The following is a 19300-nucleotide window of genomic DNA, read 5'->3' on the forward strand; positions in this document are numbered from 1 at the left end:
CATGTGAAAAATAATATAGTAAAAATATATCCTACAATTATATTTTTTATTGAAATTTGATTAATTCTACAAGTTTTCCGGTTACAAATGCGACATCTATGTTTTAAAGACACTTCTTTTTAAGGCGCTTGTCCATTAAGAGAAATCGAACCAAGTACTTACTGTTTAGCCAAAATTAATTAATTGTCCAAATATTTATAATTTACACGTAGATAAAATTCATATCAAAGCTTAATATGTGCCATAAAACAAATTTAGAACGTCAAGATGTTGTTATATGTAGATAATCCTTTCCTATGTACTGTTCTATATACATACACCATGAATATACATTTGTATTATACAAAATCAAATGTTTTGGATATAATGAAATAATATGATGAACAATTATATAAAGAATAGAAATAATTTATGTATATGTTAATTAAATAATAAAAAAATATATTTTCAAAGATAGACTTTACTGGTTTTGATTATATTAAAAAATGTTTTCAAAAACTTAATATAAAAAACTGTTGTGCTATATTACAAAAAATATTAAAAAGTACAAAGCCTGAAAATATATGAAGGCACAATTTCTATACAAAAATAGCAATAAATATTTCAGACTTTTATTGAATTTTTGTATGGCTATTTACATCATTATATCATAGTTTATCAATATTGTATCATTGTAAGAATAGCGAATAGTAATTTTATATTATTTATAAAATCGTACTATATGCTCTAATCGCAATTAATTCAATATTTACATCATGTATTAGAAAAGCCAAGTCGTACATGAATTATGTACGGCAGCATGGCATATGTGTATAATTTATAGTCAACCAATTTGCGCTTAAACAAATACATATTTAACATAACTTTTGTATACTTGCTTCGACTTCCTAAGTCTACATGTTTTTATGTGTTATATACTCAAATATAAGACACCATGTTATATTACTTTTGTTTTTGCACATTATAGACAATATTACTAACTAAACCAAAAATTATATGCAGCTATTTATAAATATTACGCTATATATAGCAGTTCTCTGTTACTTTAAAATCTTATAATAATAAACTGTATAAAAAAGAAAAGAATTTTATAATCATATTTGTAGAAATCAAAGTATTTGAAAGAATGGAAGTTCTTAAAATGTCAAATAAATATTTAAGTGATTATTGCTAACACTTCAAGTGTTAACATGCTACTTGAATACATTATTCTATAAAAACCTATTGCAATTTACACAATTAAAATATTTATATCATAAAGATAAAGATGATAAAGATAAACATGAATGTTTTTTACCTTTGTTATATGGTAATGAAAAACTTCTAAGATTTGCATGATAAACTTTTCGACAGATACATAAATTAAAGATTTTCAAAGATACTTCACCTTAGATTCTTTACCTTGTAACGTGTACGCGGAAGTAAAAATTTTATAACAAAATTTATTGCACACGTAACCAGTTATAGAAAGTTTACTACTTGGTTGCGTAGCAAACATTATTATCACGAGTTAGGAGCAAAGAATGCAATGGTCAAACACCATTAGATGTTGCGGAACTATGAAGCGGTGGTCTCAATAGATCATGATATTGTAGTAAAGCTTCCCGCAAAGATCTTGATACTTGACCTGACGCTGTAGCTATTGTACATTCTACTAGACAAGGATATAGTCCAATCAGTTGTTCCCAAACTGATCTTTCAACTAAAAAATAAAATTTGTATTCCATTGTCTTCCTTTGCATAACGTTGTTTATAAATAAAACATAGGAAGTTACGTATGTTGTTATAAAAATTAAAATCAAATATATAAATTAATAAGGATTACCTTTGTTAGGTGGTGCTTTTTTCAGAGAAACCACAAGTGTTGCAACAGCTTTCAAAACAAAAGAAATTTCTGATAATCTGTACCTAGAAAAGGTTTATATAATAAGTACTTAAAAATTAATATATGTATATATTACATTTATCTCCAATGGAATCGTACAATGTATTTTACTAATATAATCAAATGAAATCAAATGAAAGAAGAGCTAAAAAAATTTTGTTTGAACAAAACTATTACCTAGGTAGTGGACATTTTCCACTTCGCCTCTCATTTTCAATATATCGTCGTAAAACTTCTTGAAACCTATGAAGGAGCGCAGTGACTGCTAACCGTCCAGCAACACCTCCTTCATCGTTTTCAGGACTTTTGGTTGTGTCATGATCTGATTCATTATTTAGTCCATCCAATAGAGAAAACTGAAGTAATGTTTCAAAACACGTTTTTGCGAATTCCTCTCTTAACTTAGTTTCGCCGCTATTTTCTACAATAATAAAAAGTAATTTTACAGCAATAAAAAATAATTTTATATTTAAAATTTTTCCTTCAATGAACATAAAAGAGATTTACCAATATTTGTTGTAGTCGCTGAGTGTATGGAGCCTTTATTTAATAACATAACTACTCGCAAAATAAACTGATGAGGTATGTATTGAGAATGTGGTAAAACCTCATCTCGTAAAAGTTCCATCACTTGACAATCTACAGCTTCATCCGCTTGAATTTCTTCGACACCTCGTTCTATATTTAATATACTGTAGTAGAACACCAAAATGTTAATTTTAACAATCAGCGGTTACAAAACAACAAAATACATGTTTATTGCTATGCTATATCGAACCACCTTTTCGGAAATAGAAAATCATCTAATGTATTCGCCAGTTCCGGCCACATATTTTGAAATTGTTCTGGATATTTCCTGGCTAAAGGTAAGCCAGTATGTAAAACAGCAAGCAAACTAGTAACAGCCAATTTCCAAGTTGTTGGTGACGGGCAAGCATACTTCATTGACAAAGGCACGTGCAACGCTTCTATAATATGCTTCAAAACTTGTCCATCTATAACTGCCATTTCAGGTGCTGTCTTTTGATATAATGTTACAACCATTGATAAAGCTTTCTCTCCAAAAGGAACATAATTCATAGTCACCCAATCAGCCTAAATAAATAAAAAAACTAAATAATATTTCATTAAAAATAATGTCATGATTAAATACAAAAACTAAAAAATACGCACAGATACGCCTCTAATTTGAGAGATGTGTTTCGTTGGGATTTTACCATAGGTGGGAGCTTCACAAGCCAGCTTTGAAAAACTCAAAAGCTGAAGAAATATTAAAACAATCATTGTTCGCAAATTATCCGGTCCATTTAATGCTTCCTATTAAAAGAAAAATTAAATTAACGTTGAATAGAGAAAAAATGAGTTTAATAATGAAATAAATTACATACTTTTTGTAAAAGCTCCATTGAATGAAGTACACCATCTTGTAAATGAGTGAGAACTACATCTGGCATTGTAGGCAAAATATATGGCGTTGATTCACCATGTACTGGAACTGCAACTGCATTTTTTAACACAATGCAAAGTTTTTGCAAATCTGGGCCAGTGAATCTGAGAAATAAAAAAAAAAAGATATACACTTTCTTTTTTAAAATAGAAACTTAATTACATGAAAAAATTATTAAGTATAAATATACTTGTTTCTGATGTGTTGGAAAACAGCTGGAAATATATGAACCAATGCTGTTAAAAATGCTTGTGATGGTACATAAGGTTCCGTTTCCCCTTCTTGAGGGGGTGTTGTACTTTCCATTCCAATATTCAACCACACACGCCATGCAACGATCCATAATGCTTCGGAATCGTTTGACTGAATTACTTCGTTATTGTCACTTCCTTTTTGAAGATATAAAATCTCTTGAAATGATTTTAAAGCTGCCAATGATACCTAGCAATTATAAATACATAATTTGAAAAAGTAATTTTTTATAATTACATATATTGTATACATACACACCTCGTTATTTTTACTAAGCGCAGAATTTTCTATAAATTCTAATAAAAGAGACCAAGCTCTAGGAAAATCGCCCAACATTTGTAACAACTGCCGCTTGGTATTAAATACTCTTCCAACGCCACTCAAAGTCAATACCTATAGAATAATAATTAAACAGATTGATTTTATTAATATATATATTAGTAATATATTAATGTAAGTATTAAATAAATATATATTACCTGCGTTTCCGCCCACTGCTTCTGTGCTGTATTTCTACTGTGATGAATAAGTATGTTTCCACTAGTATCTACCTTCTCACTACTGGCGGAGTTAGATAAACTTCTTACTTTATCTAGCAATGGAAAAAGAACCTGCCAAAGTACAGCTTGCCATGTCGGCTGATGTAACAAACTACCATGTGCAGATATTGTAGAAAACAGAGTTTGACTAGCTGATTTGCGCACGGCGGGCCGAGGATCCACACATAAGTCACCTTACAAATATAAATGCAATAATAATATTTCAGATATGTTCTATCTCCTATATAAAATTTCATAACAAAATATATTACCTAATCTTGCATATAAACACATCCAAAGTTTGTCAAAAGGTGGCATATTTGTTGTACCAGGAAAGTCCGGAAACACAGACGATGAATCTCCTTTCAGAGATACACAAAGCTTCTCTTGGTTTTGATAAAAATAATCGCTTATATTCCACTGGAAAGACAATATATAAGTGTAAATACATTAAACTGACTATATTTTATAAGACCTATAAAATCTACTGAATTGACCTATCAATCTATTTTTTATGTGATATGAAAAAGCATTGTAATAATACATCTAAAATAAACTTGATTTGCCTGATTGTCTTGATTTTAATTTGTTTCATTCAAGACATTTGCACTTCAATTTTAACAATTTTAAATGCTCCTAATTTCTTCTACAATTTAATGCATGTTCATCTTTTAATTATGAGTTCCTGCTCTGATGTACTTGTAAGGAATTCCATAATCTGTAATCGAAAGTTTCAACCAAAAGTTCCGAATTCGCGTAACATGTTATGTACCAGGTCCTTCTCAAATTAACACCTTGCCATACTTCTATGAGTCTGAGTCATGATGAGAATTTTGAGCCAAATCTAAATATCACGAGTCAGGCTCGTGGTCTAATTTCATGTCAAATGTGAATATCACGAGTCTCACTCGTAGCTTAATCTCGGGCCAAGTATGAATGTATCGAATGGTGTCTTTTTTCTAAACACGGGCGCGGCTATCTACGTACTCAGTCGCACGATCTCATGTTTCAAGTTCCGACACTCTGTCTCCGTCGCTTCGGCTCTTTTCCTGACCATTCGGGCGCAACATTTGGGCCCGGATTCTTCCGTGTTAAATGGTATGGCAAGGGGTTAAGAAAAGAAAAGAAAAGCATATAACAATACTAAAATTAAGAATAAAACGAACATATAAAACATTTTTGGTCGTCCATTCTTACCATTAATCCAACAGCAGTTAATGAAATATTTAATTCTTGCGTCTGAGAACCGAATTTTGCGGCTGTGTCAACACAAAGTGGAAGACATCGCCAAGGCATTACTGGTAGGAAATCAGTTACTACCAATTGTAAACATTGAAATGCTATACGAACTAAAGCTTCTCTGTAAAATACATTAATATACAATTAAAATAAATGATACTTTTATTAGATCAGGCTTTTATTACTATATAAGGATATTTACCCATGATGATCAGATACTGCTCCAATAATACCAAGTACCAAAGGCCAGCCATGATATAGTGTTTCTCCTGCTCCATGTAACACTTGTAAAACGCACTCTAGCTGTCGTTGTCTTACATCTCCATGGCGAACTGATGATAATTCTGATAATGGTCCTAAAAGTAAAGTCTGCAATTTCTGTAATGAAAAAGAAATAAATTACATTTTCAATATTCAATTTATTTTCTTTTAATTAAAAAGTTTAACATACTTGATTATCGCGCAAAGGTTGTGGATATTTATGCTGAAGTGCCATTTTTACAAGATATGTAATAGCTTCGACTCCCCATTCTCTCATACGAATATGCGGATGTTGACAAACTTCCAGCAAGTGATTTGTTAATGGTCTCCATAAAACTTCTACCCGTGGTAAGTTTACCAAACCAGTTTCTAAAAGTTTAGCCACAGCAAACAGGGAGGGTTCCTAACAGAGACGTTGCAATGTGACTGCATTTTATATTTAAGACTTAAATGTTAAAGCTCTGATGCTTTCAATTGAAAATCAAATTCACACTCACTCTATTAGAGTAAGCTAATTCCATAGCTTCGTGGCTTAACTTGCAAAGTGCGTCTATCAAGTGATGTAAAGCTACATCATCAAGATGTTGACTACTTTCAAATAGCCTGCTAAGCATGGCGCTAAGTACAGGCAAATCTGCCATAACTGCATTTGTAAGTACTGCATTTGGATCGGCAGCGGTTCTTCCCGCTTTTAAGGATCCTCCGGTAGAAGGCTTCAAACCAAGTATCCAAACAAGATGTTGTAGTGTTGTAAGTACCAAATGCCATGCACCACCAAGTATGCTTCCATGGCAATGTGCAAGTGATAATAATGCACGCATACATTGTAAATTTTTTGCCGTTAACATAACTGGACCTTGATGTGCACCTACATTGGCGCAAATAGTTTTTCATTTTATTCAGCTATAAGCAGTTTCATTCAGCAATTTCAAATCATTATTACACACCAACTGGTAGAGATGCAGTGGGTAGAGGAGTACCAACAGCTACAACCTGTTGTCTATAATCTGGTTCACCAATAGTCACATTGTACTGAGTGGATTCTTGTTGCCTTGCACTCGGTATACCTTGAGGAGCATTGTATAACACAGTCAATGCGTAATGAGGAGGCAATGATGCTTTACATATTGCAGTAATGAAAGCGTCACGCGGAGTCTGCAACTCTAATTGTCCACACAGCGATGCAAAAGTTTGAATCGCTTTTAACACATTTTCTGTTGCAGATTCATCGGTGCTAGGAATTCCAGAGAAAAAAAGAGATTTTTATACACAAAAAATAAATTTTAATACTATATGGGTAAAATAATCAATAGCTTAATCTTTCTTACCTTGCATCTATAAGAGGACTTAATGCTGCTAGCAAGCCACACCAACTAGAATTAATGAGCTGAGTATGAAGTTTTCGTTCAAATTCATTAGGTTTGTACAATTGATTTCCAATTACAACTTCATTAGTACCATTGATTGCGAGAGCTATGGATCGTATAATGTCTAATAAGCATGCATACGCTACACTTATTCCATAGCCGATAGGAATCTGTGGCGGTTCGACTTTATCAAGCATGTCCAGACTAAAAGTTAATTAAATCACTTGTATTAATTTTTTAAAAAAGAATTATGCTGTAAACAACAAAAAAGGTTCTAGTATTTACTAGGTTGATTTAGCTTGACCACTTGTAAATGTCGCAACTACCGGCAACCAAATGCCGCGTGAATAAAAACCAGGTTGAGGTGAAACACCAGGACCTATAGGCATTCCCGTAAATAACGGAGAAGCCGTACTTTGTGGAATCGTTGTACTTGTCGCTAACATTAAAAAGATATTAACATTATTAATATTTTATTGCTATTATAGTAAATTTTTTAAAACTTACTTATATTGGTTTGGTTCATCATTTGGGGATTAACAAAAAGACTATGTACATAGGCACCTAAACTATTGACAATATCTTGAAAAATGTTGGTTGCATGAGGTTTTAAGTCATAACATTCACAGAAATTTGTAAGAAGATCAGATTGTACTGTCATTTTATGTAAAACTTCTAAAGCTAAGGCTCTTTGCCATGTTGGTTTATCAGGATCCAAAAATTTAACAATTAGGGATAAAAATATCTCACATTCTGTCACCTGAAAAATTCAAGGCTGTATTAAAATATTTTTATTAAGTTTAAAAGTTTTTAAAGTTTATAGAATATATACCAAAAGAGAATGATATTTTTGTATCAAAATAGAAACAACTCGGAGAAGCCGCATGCTAATAGGAAAATAAGGTTTATCTAAAGGTGTAGCTTGTTGTAGTGATGCTGGTACCGAATTGCGATATTTGATATTAGGGGAAAATAATTTAATTACAAGGGCACACACTCTTTCCTTTAGTAGAAAGCTAAATTCTGGATGCTGAAAAAAACGAAAAATTAAACAATTATAATTTATATGTGAACTCATCACTTATGATTAAATACCTTAAAAAATACTGATGAAAAATTTGTTAGAACAGATTCTAGCAATTCTAGTCCAAAGGTACGTGTCATTTCCGTAATCCCAATTAACCAGTAAGGTTGATCTGCATTTACTAATTGTACTAAGTCCTAAAAAAATTTTATTCAGTAATTAAATTTTATTAAACAATGTAATAACTAATATAAATAAACTTACTTGAAACATTAAATATGCATCAGCAGCACATGGTCCTAAACTTTTAGGTGCCTGATTAGTAGGAATTTTTAATTCCTCCAAATTTATTTCATCTGAATCTTCTTGATCAGGACTTTGTTCATCTTCTGCAACTACACGCTCAAATACTAATGACACTAACTGTCTTACTGTGGCTCCTGCTGTGTTAATTGTTGTAGAATCTTTTGTAAAATGTAAGCGAAAACACAGAACTAAGTTCTAAAAATGACATATTATTTTTTTTAAATTACTCAAGATGTTAATGACATAAATTTTTTATTCTATAAGTAATATAAATTATTACTCTTGCAAGTGTTTCTCCATGAACCACAGTGTTGCTAGTTAGTAAAAGAGTTACAGTTTGTAAAACTTTAACTTCTTCTGTTCCAGATTCCATTAACATCCATAACGTATCTGTGATATAACGGGCACCTTTTTGATCAATAGCTTGTTGTGTAATTAATTTTTGCATCATAGTTAAACAAAACTAAAATAAGTAATATGACAGAAAATTATTATATTGTTTAAATATAAAATATTATATATTTAAAAAATAAAATACAAAAGAATATATCTGGTTTTTACATACCTTTATAATTTTTACATCTTTACTCTCACAACCTTGAACCAAAGGATATAAGATTTGATTAACGATATAATAAATTGGAGCACCCGAAGTATTCGAAGCTGTCCTTATTTTTGCAATTCCTTCTTCGCATGACTGTAATAAAATGCAATATTCAAACATTGTTTCCAATAATTTTGTACTAATCTTCATGGGAAAAAATAGAACACTTCAAATTAAAAAACTAACCTAACTCTTTATTTAATATTACATAATAACGTGTAATATATTACTAAATATTAAAGTCAATAATAATAACATACTTCCTTGATTTGTGGATATTTCTTCTTCGTCTCAGAGGCGAGAACTTTCAAGTCAGTTTGTAACGATTCCAAAAATTTTGAAGTATTTTCCGAATTAGTTCCGATAGCTGAACTCGCCATCGCGTATCAAATTCTCTTTTTTACAACGTTATCATAAAAATCTATATCATCGTAAGTTATAAACAGTTTCTCGAGGCATGCATATTGCCATATGAATATTCGTATCTATCTAACAGCAGGTGAGTTGGCACATCCCATACCGATTATCAGAAATGACAACGGGCAGGTGACAATTTAGTGGGTTTGTCTTTACGCATTTTTAACCTTACGTCATTTCAACGACACTATCAATCACTTAGAGCTTTTAGCAGAGTTTCGGTTAAACTTCCTTAAAAACCATGTATTTTTACGATTATTAACTATTTGCATCTTAATCGTAACACGTTCATGTAAATAATAAACTGTAGCTTGCAATGGCGACAATAATTCGTATGTATATGTATTGTAATTTACCATCAACCTCGAATCAATTTATAAACTAGGGTGGAAGCTCGTACCATAATCAAACGATATGGCATTTGGGATTGCGCTTATACATTTTTATAAATTTTAGGTTATGTTATATACTTTAATTAGCCATATATCGTTATAACTTAAATTAAAATAAAATGACTTTATCTATATCAGTTTGTAGAATATTGTATAAGATCTTAAAATATGAACTTGTAAAAGTTTCTTAGATGAACCACTACGTGGTGCTGAACAACGTTTTTGACATGTCTTTGCCATTGTAAATCTATGGTCCTTGTTACCGATGAATAGTGCTACCCGGCACCCATTCTTACGAATTTATAATCTAAGGTTTCCAGTCGTTTCTTGAGCGTAGCGTATTTTAATTCATTGAGAGAATTAACTATTTCCTATAAGAGTTTAAAATATTGTAAAGAAAAGTGTCGCGAGAAATCATCTCCAATATTCAGAGGAACGAAGTTCCTTACAAACTCGCGTACAAACTTCGTAATCAACCCGACCTAAAAAACGTGACCAATTTGTCGAGAATGACGGCAATAACGGCAAGCGGCGATGGACGAAGCGCCCATGGACAGGCCTATAAAGATAAAAGTAAACCAACAGATATTCGTAGCAGCAATATCAATGCTGCGAAAGGTGAATAAATAATGCTACTGATATATTCCTGAAGTATTTCAATTCTTATTAATTATTTCTTAGGCCAACAAAAATATTACCTTTTATAGTCATGTTCAATACACCGTAACCGAATTATTTTGTCATCGTTAATTTGAAGAAAAAGTTAAGATTTATCACTATATAGTCTTACAGAATGTAGTTTTAATTATTTAAAAACACTTTAAATATACCTAAGTAAAATTGTAGGCTATGGATGTAGGTGCAATTTTACATTTTATTAACATAAAATGTCCTTTGTTTCGCCCATTTTTGTGAATGAGAGTTTTATATTAATATCAATATTTCAGCTGTCAGTGATGCAATTCGTACCAGTCTTGGTCCTAGAGGAATGGATAAAATGGTAAAACTCATACATTAGAATTAGGTTTATTGACTTAATTTGTTTATACATAGTTGAAATATTTCATTTTGTATGTTAAGATTCAAGCTGGGAACGGAGAAGTTACAATTACAAATGATGGTGCAACAATCTTAAAAGAAATGAATGTTGTACATCCTGCAGCAAAAATGGTAATTCTTTTATTAATATTGGAAGCATTAAGAATTTTTTAAATAATTTTTATGCGTTTTTCATTTGTTCTGATGCTTTCAGTTAGTTGAATTATCAAAGGCACAAGATATTGAAGCTGGAGATGGTACTACAAGTGTTGTTGTTATGGCTGGTTCTCTTCTAGAAGCTGCAGAGCGTTTGTTGCAAAAGGGAATACATCCTACTTTAATCAGCGATGCTTTCCAAAAAGCTGCAGTTAAAGCTGTAGAAATATTGACAAATATGTCTATTCCTGTTGATTTAAAAGACAAACAATCACTGATTAGAGCTGCAGCAACCTCCTTAAACTCAAAGGTATATTTTAAGATGTATATATTAATTATAAACTGTAATTCAAATACTATTATGAAATTGAAATTATGCAATTCTTTTCTTTTAAGGTTGTCTTTCAACAATCAAGCCTTTTAGCACCACTTGCTGTAGATGCAGTATTAAAAGTTACCGAAGAAGGGAAAGAAATTGCTGTAGATCTTAATGTAAGAAAATCAATATACAAGTTAAATTACTACAGTAAATGTATTAAGTTTATATCTTAATAACACTATTGCATTTATAGAACATAAAAGTAATCAAGAAGTTAGGAGGTACAGTTGAAGACACCGAACTTGTAGAAGGATTAATATTTACACAAAAATCTTGTAATGTTAATGGACCGAAACGTATTGAAAAAGCAAAAATAGGTTTAATTCAATTCTGCATTTCTCCACCTAAAACGGACGTAAGTAATTTGAAATAAAGAAATATGCACATGAATTTAAGAAGCTTTATACATAAGTATAAGTAAAATTCTTTTATTGCTTCAGATGGATCATAATGTAATCGTATCCGATTACGCTGCAATGGATCGTGTTTTGAAGGAGGAAAGAACTTACATATTAAATATCGTGAAGCAAATTAAAAAAGCTGGTTGCAATGTGCTCTTAGTACAGAAATCCATTCTTCGCGACGCTGTCAGTGATTTAGCTATACACTTTTTAGATAAAATCAAAGTTATGGTGATTAAAGACATTGAACGTGAGGATATTTCATTCGTATGTAAAACGTTAGGTTGTAGACCAATTGCGTCATTAGATCACTTTGTCGCTGATAATCTTGTTAACGCAGAATTATGTGAAGAAGTACAGACTGGAAGCTCTAAGTTTGTTAAGGTTAATGGATTAAAACATGACTATTTTTAAAAATACTAATGTCTTTTTTTGTAAATATTTATTTATTTCTTCTTGTTACAGATCACTAAAATACAAAATCCTGGACCAACAGTGACAGTTCTTGTACGAGGTAGTAATAAACTGGTCTTAGAAGAAGCGGAACGTTCATTGCACGATGCATTATGTGTAGTACGCTGTTTAGTGAAACAAAAAGCTCTAATTGCTGGAGGAGGAGCACCTGAGATAGAGCTTGCATTAAAATTAGGAGCATATGCTCAAACTTTATCGGGCGTTGATGCTTATTGTATTAAAGCTTTTGCAAATGCATTCGAGGTGAGTTATATCATTTTTATAATTTGTATTTGCTACTAAATATACGTGCAAATTTTTAACATATTTTCCAAATATATGTTTGTGAATATTATAGACAATTCCATCGACCCTAGCGGAAAATGCCGGATTGAATCCTATTGCAACTGTAACGGAGCTTCGAAACCGACACGCTAAGGGTGAACATACTACTGGTATTAATGTGCGAAAAGGTTCAATTACTAATATCTTGGAAGAAAATGTGATTCAACCACTTTTAGTTTCTATAAGCGCCATTACACTAGCTTCGGAAACTGTCCGCAGCATATTAAAGATTGATGATATCGTGAATACAAACCAGTAATTTATAGAGAATATGAACTTTACATTTAAATTGCACTGCAAATATTTTCTCCATTAAGAAATGCTACTGAAACTATGTTGACTTTATAATCTACAATTTGTTAAATTAATGAAATCAAATTTGCTTATTAACGTTCTCAATTTCTTTTATTTCTTTCAAAATAAATTCGATCTGCTTCTAAAAAAAAACTGTCCTATATTGCTCTCCTTAATATAGTGCTTACTAGAAAATATATGAAATTATGACGACTAGAAATAATTTCCTTGAAGATCTGAAAATCAATGATGAAAAAAAGATTACAATGTTTTGAACAGGACATATGGAAGTATAAAAATTAAGTTTTATTATCCATTCTTACAGGGTGTATAAATCTAAATTCTTTTATATGGTGTAAAAAAACAAGTATAGTTCCCATATATATATAGCTATTTTACAATAATATTAAACATATAATTCCGCAATTATTCTAAAAAAAGACTATATTTTGCTTTTTTTGTACATTAAATATCATGTTATTTCTTTATTAATGAACCGTGTGTCATCCGTCCTTCGAAAATTAATATATTGATAATTTAAATAATTTTTAAACATTCTCTAAAATCTTTTTATTATAAAATATATATTGAAATATTAACATTTAAATGCAAAAATTAGATGATTTTACATATTGCACAATAAATTAAAACATTTTAAAACATATACAAACATTTGATCTTAATGTAATTAAAAAAGTTGCTTGAACATTCATATATCTTTTTCACTTAGAGAACGGACGATGGTTTATTGGGACATATTACCCAATACAACAATAACAATCTACAACCATATCTTGTAAAGAAATAGTGAAATACTTTACAGCTTTTGCTATATCGGACAGAAAAGGATTTTATATCCTAAAGTAAAAATCATGATAAAAATAAGATACAGTCAAGTAAGTGTAAGACCAAACCTCTGGCCTATCTCAGGAGAGTGGGAAGTTGCAACTGCAAGCAAAAGTGGTATATCTGCTGCATCGAGATCGAGAGCGTGTGTCAAACTTGCAACATTGGCATCGCATACTTCTGTTGCTAATAACATCTCAGCCAATGTTTCACTTTTTAGCCACATTTCTCTTAGTTTTGCTTCCAATATGCCTATACACTATAATTTAAGAAAAAATAGTAAAAGACGAATAGAGTACACATTGTGTTACAGCATCATCTTTACGAGTAATGTATTTTTTATATAAACTAATAATCGAAGTCAAACAATTTCTTACTTGTGAAGCTGAATGATATTTCCGCCATAAATAAGCAAAGCCTTCCAGCATATTGGCAACGAGCCTTGACATCCCAACCGGTAATGGTGCAGTATGTGAAGGCATATTATTGGATATGATTCCAACATGCCAAGTATCTAAATCCGCTAAAATACAAAGTGATTCGGCAATTGGTTGATCAATAGTCGGAAAACGTACACTGGCAAGACATTCTTCACGTATGCAGTACCACAATTCTTTATCTATTTCATAGTCATTCCTATTTGCTTCTTGCTGGACAACTTTCTTTCTTCTCCTCTTTTTCTTCTTTGGCAAACCTTGTAGAACTAAACCCCATGTATAGGATGGTTCAGAATTATTTAATCCCTGTGACTCTGTGGGTTTTATTCTGTTTTGTAAGAGTGTCTTTGTAAAGCCTGTGTCCTGGTGTGAATCAGTCTTCATTTTTTTTGTCCTGTAATTACAAATTTTTGATCTTCAGTTAATCTCATTTACTGCTATGTAAATGCTTATTGTAGTCTATGACACAAACCGTGGCATTGGCAATTCGACGACACTGTTAGCTTCCATCAAAGCTTCTAGACTGTTTGATCTAGATAATCCAACACTTCCATCACCCACGGTATTACCGCAAGTACGTAACACTTCTGTTGCGTTAGTAGGGGTTTCTAGAACTTGTTTGCAATTATCATAATTTTGTGGAGGTACGTAACCTTGCCCATTACACCTCTGACAAAATCCCAGAGATCTTGATACTGCTCCTGGTGGATGAATACTCTTGGATGATTCAGGGAAGTTCCTTTGAATAATTTTTCTCAATACATCTTCGGGTAATTGTGCAGACGTGCTCGGTACTCGTGTGAACATATATGAACACTGACAATTGTATCCAAGTCGCGGTCGTGATAATGCTTTCACAGATTTTTCTTCATCACCTAGAGTGAAGAAAACATGGGAATTTTTCATCTCGTTATCTGTACTTTGACCAGTTTCAAATTCTGGTCTGCTAGAATATAATTTCAATGTATCAACACATGTATCGTCAAAATCTTGAAAAGCATCTATCTTAGAATTCGTATATGCTTCATCCAAGTCGTTATCTTCCACCTTCTTTTCAAAATTACGTAGCGAAAATTCAGGACACTGTTGCATACCAGTCTTGCTCAAGTCGACATCTTGTGGTGCAATTTCGCTCACTACTATTTTAACTTTGCTTGATGTACAAGTTCTTTCGTTGACGGTGCTCTTTTCATTGCCGTCATCATCGCGAGGAAGTTTCTTCGAAATGAATTTCGTGTCTGTTTCAGGTTCAAACGTTTTTAGCATAAATGAATCAAGATTTGATTCCATCGTGATGCTACGTTTAAGAGAGCTAATAGATCCTTCTACTCTTAATCTTCCCTCATTGTATTCAGGATATGAGCTTTGCATAATAGCGTTATCATCTTCTGCATCGTACGAAAGCTCTTGTACGGCAATTTTTTTTCGAACAGATGTGCATAACACACGTCGGGAAATCATAGACTCTCGATCATTAGTTGTTGCTTTCGTAGTGAATAAATGTGGGCGTTTTATTCTCGCTTGTTCTAAAAGACTTGCAGCTTCTTGAATGTCTTCTTCAGTAACGTTACAATATTCTTGTTGTTTCTGTACTACTCCACTACGGATGAAGTACGACAAGAAGGATAAAACAGAATTAATCAAATCGACCTTCTGAGGATCGCCTGCAACGACTGTATGCGCTACCCTGATGGGATTACTTAATGCACCATATAAATCACCTAATTGAACCCATAGTGGATTACAAGGATACCAGGTGCCTAATTTTTCCATCTAAAAATAAATATGTAATTGATGTATTTTATATAATTCAATTTAAAAAAAAAGGCCCAAATTGCTTACCAATTGTCGATCATGAATTGGCAGTGTAGTATATATCCAACCAAGATGATATGTTAGAACAGCAGTGACGACAGTACTTAAAAAACTAAAATATATAAATGTTAATTTAGATTCGAAAGCGTGATATCTTTCATTGAAATACTTACAAGTTGCTCGACTTTGTATCGATATTATCCAACAATTGACACATTTGTTCTAAACTACGATGCAGCACACTTATCTTATGCTCTACTTTCACTGAATTAAGTAGCACATCATGCCATAGCAAGGGTGTGCGCGAGTTCAAATCCGCATCAATATTTGTAAGTAAACGCAATAACGAAACAATGAATTGCGAAGATCTATAAAGCCGTTCAGGAAGCTGCATTCCTTTATTTTGAGCACTGATACTACCCGATTCAATACAGAAATATCGTAAACGATCCAGCATTCCTTCCAATAGAGCCATGTGCTCTAACAGACAGGTCTCTATTCTTCTGTAATGCAAATCAGAGAAATCCAAAATGAATGAAATTAATAATTAAAACATTCATTATAATAATTTCTAATTAAATTTCAACCTCTCATGGCCTTCGGCTAGTTGGACCAACATCGTTAATCCGAGCCTTGTTTTATGACGTTTAGTATGAATCTCTTTATTATCATTTCCATTCTCGGTCCAGTACTGCATTCCAAACGTATCATCAGAATCTAATCGCGCTAAAGAAGTGGAAGCAGCTCTTAACCACCTTCGACGTAAACTCGAAAGGCTACCAATACCAGAGGATCCATTGCTCTCCAACGATTGTGAACCTGAATTAATATCGTATTACATTCCGAACAATAAACACCTTTCGTCGATGGATCGTTTCTAATTCGGCTTAAATCGATATATTTGGCTTGAATTGAACTTACTCCCTGTCGGTGGTGGTATGTCTATATTCCATCCACTACCGGTGCTAGAGCAAGTAGAATTTTTTCTGACACCGGTGTTTAATTCGGATCCTGATAGGTTTCCAGAACTTGGTCGGGATACTGGAAAATGAAGTTTTTACATATGTATATCAAATCCTAGTTACAATTGGATCAAACTTAATCCACAATAATATTAGTTCTCAGTAATATTAGCTTGCTACCTACAAAGTGTTCGCATACTGGGATTAGAATCCAAGTTCACGGAACGACCCAATCCTTCGTCCGAGACTTTCTCGCTGAAACACGATTGAGTAATAAATCAGATATTCGTATCAATATATCAATCGTAACGTGAAATCGATAACTGTCTTATTACGAACGCATATGCTTACGTCTGCTGTTTGCATATGTTGTGTTCTGTGGCAGGAAAGACTTTTGTGCACATGATGCAAGATGGTGAATTCATTGAATGGATCTTAAAGATAAACACAAAAACTAAAGTATTTAAAATGTTGATGGCACACATTTTATATTTTTAATATTAATATATTATTTTACCTTAAATGATGACCCTCTGTACGTCATCGCCACAGTACCGAATACCATTTCGCTCAATAAGCTTACGTCGTCTTCGGCCATTCTTTCTTGCTGGAAATTTACAACTATGCATATTAAGCGCATTTTAAAGTAATTATAAAGTATTTAAAACTTGACTAAAAATTGTGCTTCTCTTTCTTAATTATTATTTGTTACCTCGAACATCGAATTGCCGGTATTCTTTTTAAGATTAATCGTGGCTGTTTTATTTTTGCACCATCTTTTCTCCAAGGAAAGAGAATCAAAAAGGAGTTTTCTCCCGCGCCATTCACACTCTCGGAACAGTAAAATCCGAACTTGACCTGCCCCAATGTATAATGCGGAGTTTCTGCAAATATTCAAAATCACACGATAATGTGTATTTGACACAATAATGTAAATAAGTAAAGAATTAGTTTATAATTCATAAAAGAGATATGGTAACAAACAGTACAAAAATAATATATTTTTATATCGAATTATAAGTATAGTTAAACAATATTATTGCTTCATATATGACTATACATTTGAGAAATTGGAGAATGACTTAACAAACAATATCTTGATCTTAACTTGTGATCTTCTAATATTATACTGAAATAATATAGTTAGTTTTTCTTACATAACTTTTTAATCTATAGCAGGTGTTAATTTTAAATGTTATAACAATCTCATGATTGTTTGCCAAAAACAATTTTCTTATTGTACATACAAGATCCAAATAATATTTAATACATAATCTATTTTTTTTGTATTTTTGTTTAATATTCATCATAAACCATACATATACATATGTAGTAGGATACATCTCAATAAAGATATAATTTTTGTTTTATTACATATATTATAATATAAAAAAAATAATTTAAATGCGTGTGTAAATGTTTAAATAAACGAAGGATATTCACAAGAAATATTCGTAAAGATATATATAATACAGAAGTCAATTTCATGGTTCGATATATAAGCCAAGTCACGAGTATGTTAGCGACAAGATTATGTCTCCCGCCAACGGGCAAATAGAAACGGACCTAACGGAAAATAGGTTAAGTTAGATTAAAAATATAATCCTTACAAAATTTTGTGATCAAAATATTTCTTGTTTCTCTTTCCAATAAAAATCAATCATCTCGTGATAAAAGTCGCACGAAATAACTGTAAAGACAATACAGAAGGCAACCAAGAGATAGATGATCGATATACGTTATGTCACTAATAGATATCGATGCAGTGAATAAGATCGATAAATATAGAGAAATGACGATGTACAGAGGCTCAAACGAGCAAAATGAATGAAGACAAATAACGACGTATACCTGTAAATGAAAAAGAAAGAAAATGGGCTGTTCTTACCTATCATCTTCTTCTGTTTCGACGTTCGATGCTACGATGGTTTGTACTTTATTCCTGAAATTCTTCCTCGAAGGGAACAGCTTATCAAGCAAAGGCATCATAAACCAACGATCGTTTATAGCTACCGCATTGCTCGTTAACTTTGTTTCGTTTTTGGTCTATCATGTCACAGGGAACTGCACCATACATGTTCGCGAGTATCAGTCAACTGTAAATAAAGTCACGTGCGGAGGAGTCATATGATTGCTCGAGATTATCGTGTATCGTTTGGTCGACATCCGAATGGAATGTTTTCCCGGGTGTTCCCGTCCTCCGCTAACACAATTCATTGGACGAATTGCGGCTCATGAAACCGGTTTGTTGGAATGTCGACAAAAATACCGATAAAGTGATAAGCATGGGAGAAAAAGCGAATTTGTGAAATAGGGACCCAATTACTGACTGCGCACGATATACTTTACTATGATAGAAGTTATATATTGCACCGCGAGAGCGCAGTACTAAGGCAATTAACAAAGTTCTGTTGCGGCTACGTTTGAGGATAAGGATTGCA

General features: G+C 32.2%; 3 protein-coding genes across 8 annotated transcripts; 1 reads left to right on the forward strand and 2 right to left on the reverse strand.

Moving 5' to 3' along the window:
- Window positions 1–502: 502 nt before the first annotated feature.
- On the reverse strand, window positions 503–9836 carry LOC122574759 (protein MON2 homolog). Of its 2 annotated transcripts, none has more exons than XM_043742728.1 (25): window positions 9185–9836; window positions 8886–9017; window positions 8601–8783; window positions 8279–8515; window positions 8086–8211; window positions 7823–8020; window positions 7498–7750; window positions 7276–7429; window positions 6952–7194; window positions 6571–6857; window positions 6121–6491; window positions 5814–6026; window positions 5565–5740; window positions 5321–5483; window positions 4396–4543; window positions 4064–4317; window positions 3843–3977; window positions 3523–3773; window positions 3274–3436; window positions 3059–3202; window positions 2667–2980; window positions 2393–2577; window positions 2063–2306; window positions 1826–1902; window positions 503–1702 (listed from the first exon to the last, which is right to left on the reverse strand). In XM_043742728.1, exons 1-25 carry the CDS (start codon window positions 9302–9304, stop codon window positions 1533–1535), a joined length of 4941 nt encoding a protein of 1646 aa, XP_043598663.1. In that variant the 5' UTR covers window positions 9305–9836; the 3' UTR covers window positions 503–1532. The 2 variants fall into 2 exon arrangements, with proteins under 2 accessions (XP_043598663.1, XP_043598662.1); XM_043742727.1 differs by having other exon boundaries at window positions 1826–1908.
- Window positions 9837–10047: 211 nt separating this feature from the next.
- Window positions 10048–12899, forward strand: LOC122574764 (T-complex protein 1 subunit delta). The gene is made up of 9 exons (XM_043742738.1): window positions 10048–10351; window positions 10681–10733; window positions 10814–10903; window positions 10986–11237; window positions 11324–11419; window positions 11500–11661; window positions 11747–12091; window positions 12173–12424; window positions 12519–12899. Exons 1-9 carry the CDS (start codon window positions 10243–10245, stop codon window positions 12762–12764), a joined length of 1605 nt encoding a protein of 534 aa, XP_043598673.1. The 5' UTR covers window positions 10048–10242; the 3' UTR covers window positions 12765–12899.
- A 46-nt stretch (window positions 12900–12945) lies between these two features.
- Window positions 12946–19086, reverse strand: LOC122574760 (folliculin-interacting protein 1). 5 transcript variants are annotated; one of them, XM_043742730.1, is made up of 13 exons: window positions 18748–19078; window positions 17572–17743; window positions 17377–17466; window positions 17211–17293; window positions 17044–17114; window positions 16819–16938; window positions 16485–16716; window positions 16071–16400; window positions 15925–16009; window positions 14555–15855; window positions 14023–14476; window positions 13714–13904; window positions 12946–13035 (listed from the first exon to the last, which is right to left on the reverse strand). In XM_043742730.1, the coding sequence occupies exons 1-13, from the start codon at window positions 18846–18848 to the stop codon at window positions 12987–12989; spliced, it is 3279 nt and encodes a 1092-aa protein (XP_043598665.1). In that variant the 5' UTR covers window positions 18849–19078; the 3' UTR covers window positions 12946–12986. The 5 variants fall into 5 exon arrangements, 4 of the variants coding, with proteins under 4 accessions (XP_043598665.1, XP_043598664.1, XP_043598666.1 ...); XM_043742729.1 differs by lacking the exon at window positions 12946–13035 and adding an exon at window positions 13083–13628 and having other exon boundaries at window positions 18748–19080; XR_006319164.1 differs by lacking the exon at window positions 12946–13035 and having other exon boundaries at window positions 13763–13904; window positions 14023–14168; window positions 14252–14476; window positions 18748–19086.
- Window positions 19087–19300: the final 214 nt, after the last annotated feature.

Source organism: Bombus pyrosoma, linkage group LG14, assembly GCF_014825855.1.
Source record: "Bombus pyrosoma isolate SC7728 linkage group LG14, ASM1482585v1, whole genome shotgun sequence".
NCBI classification, from domain to species: Eukaryota; Metazoa; Arthropoda; class Insecta; order Hymenoptera; family Apidae; genus Bombus; species Bombus pyrosoma.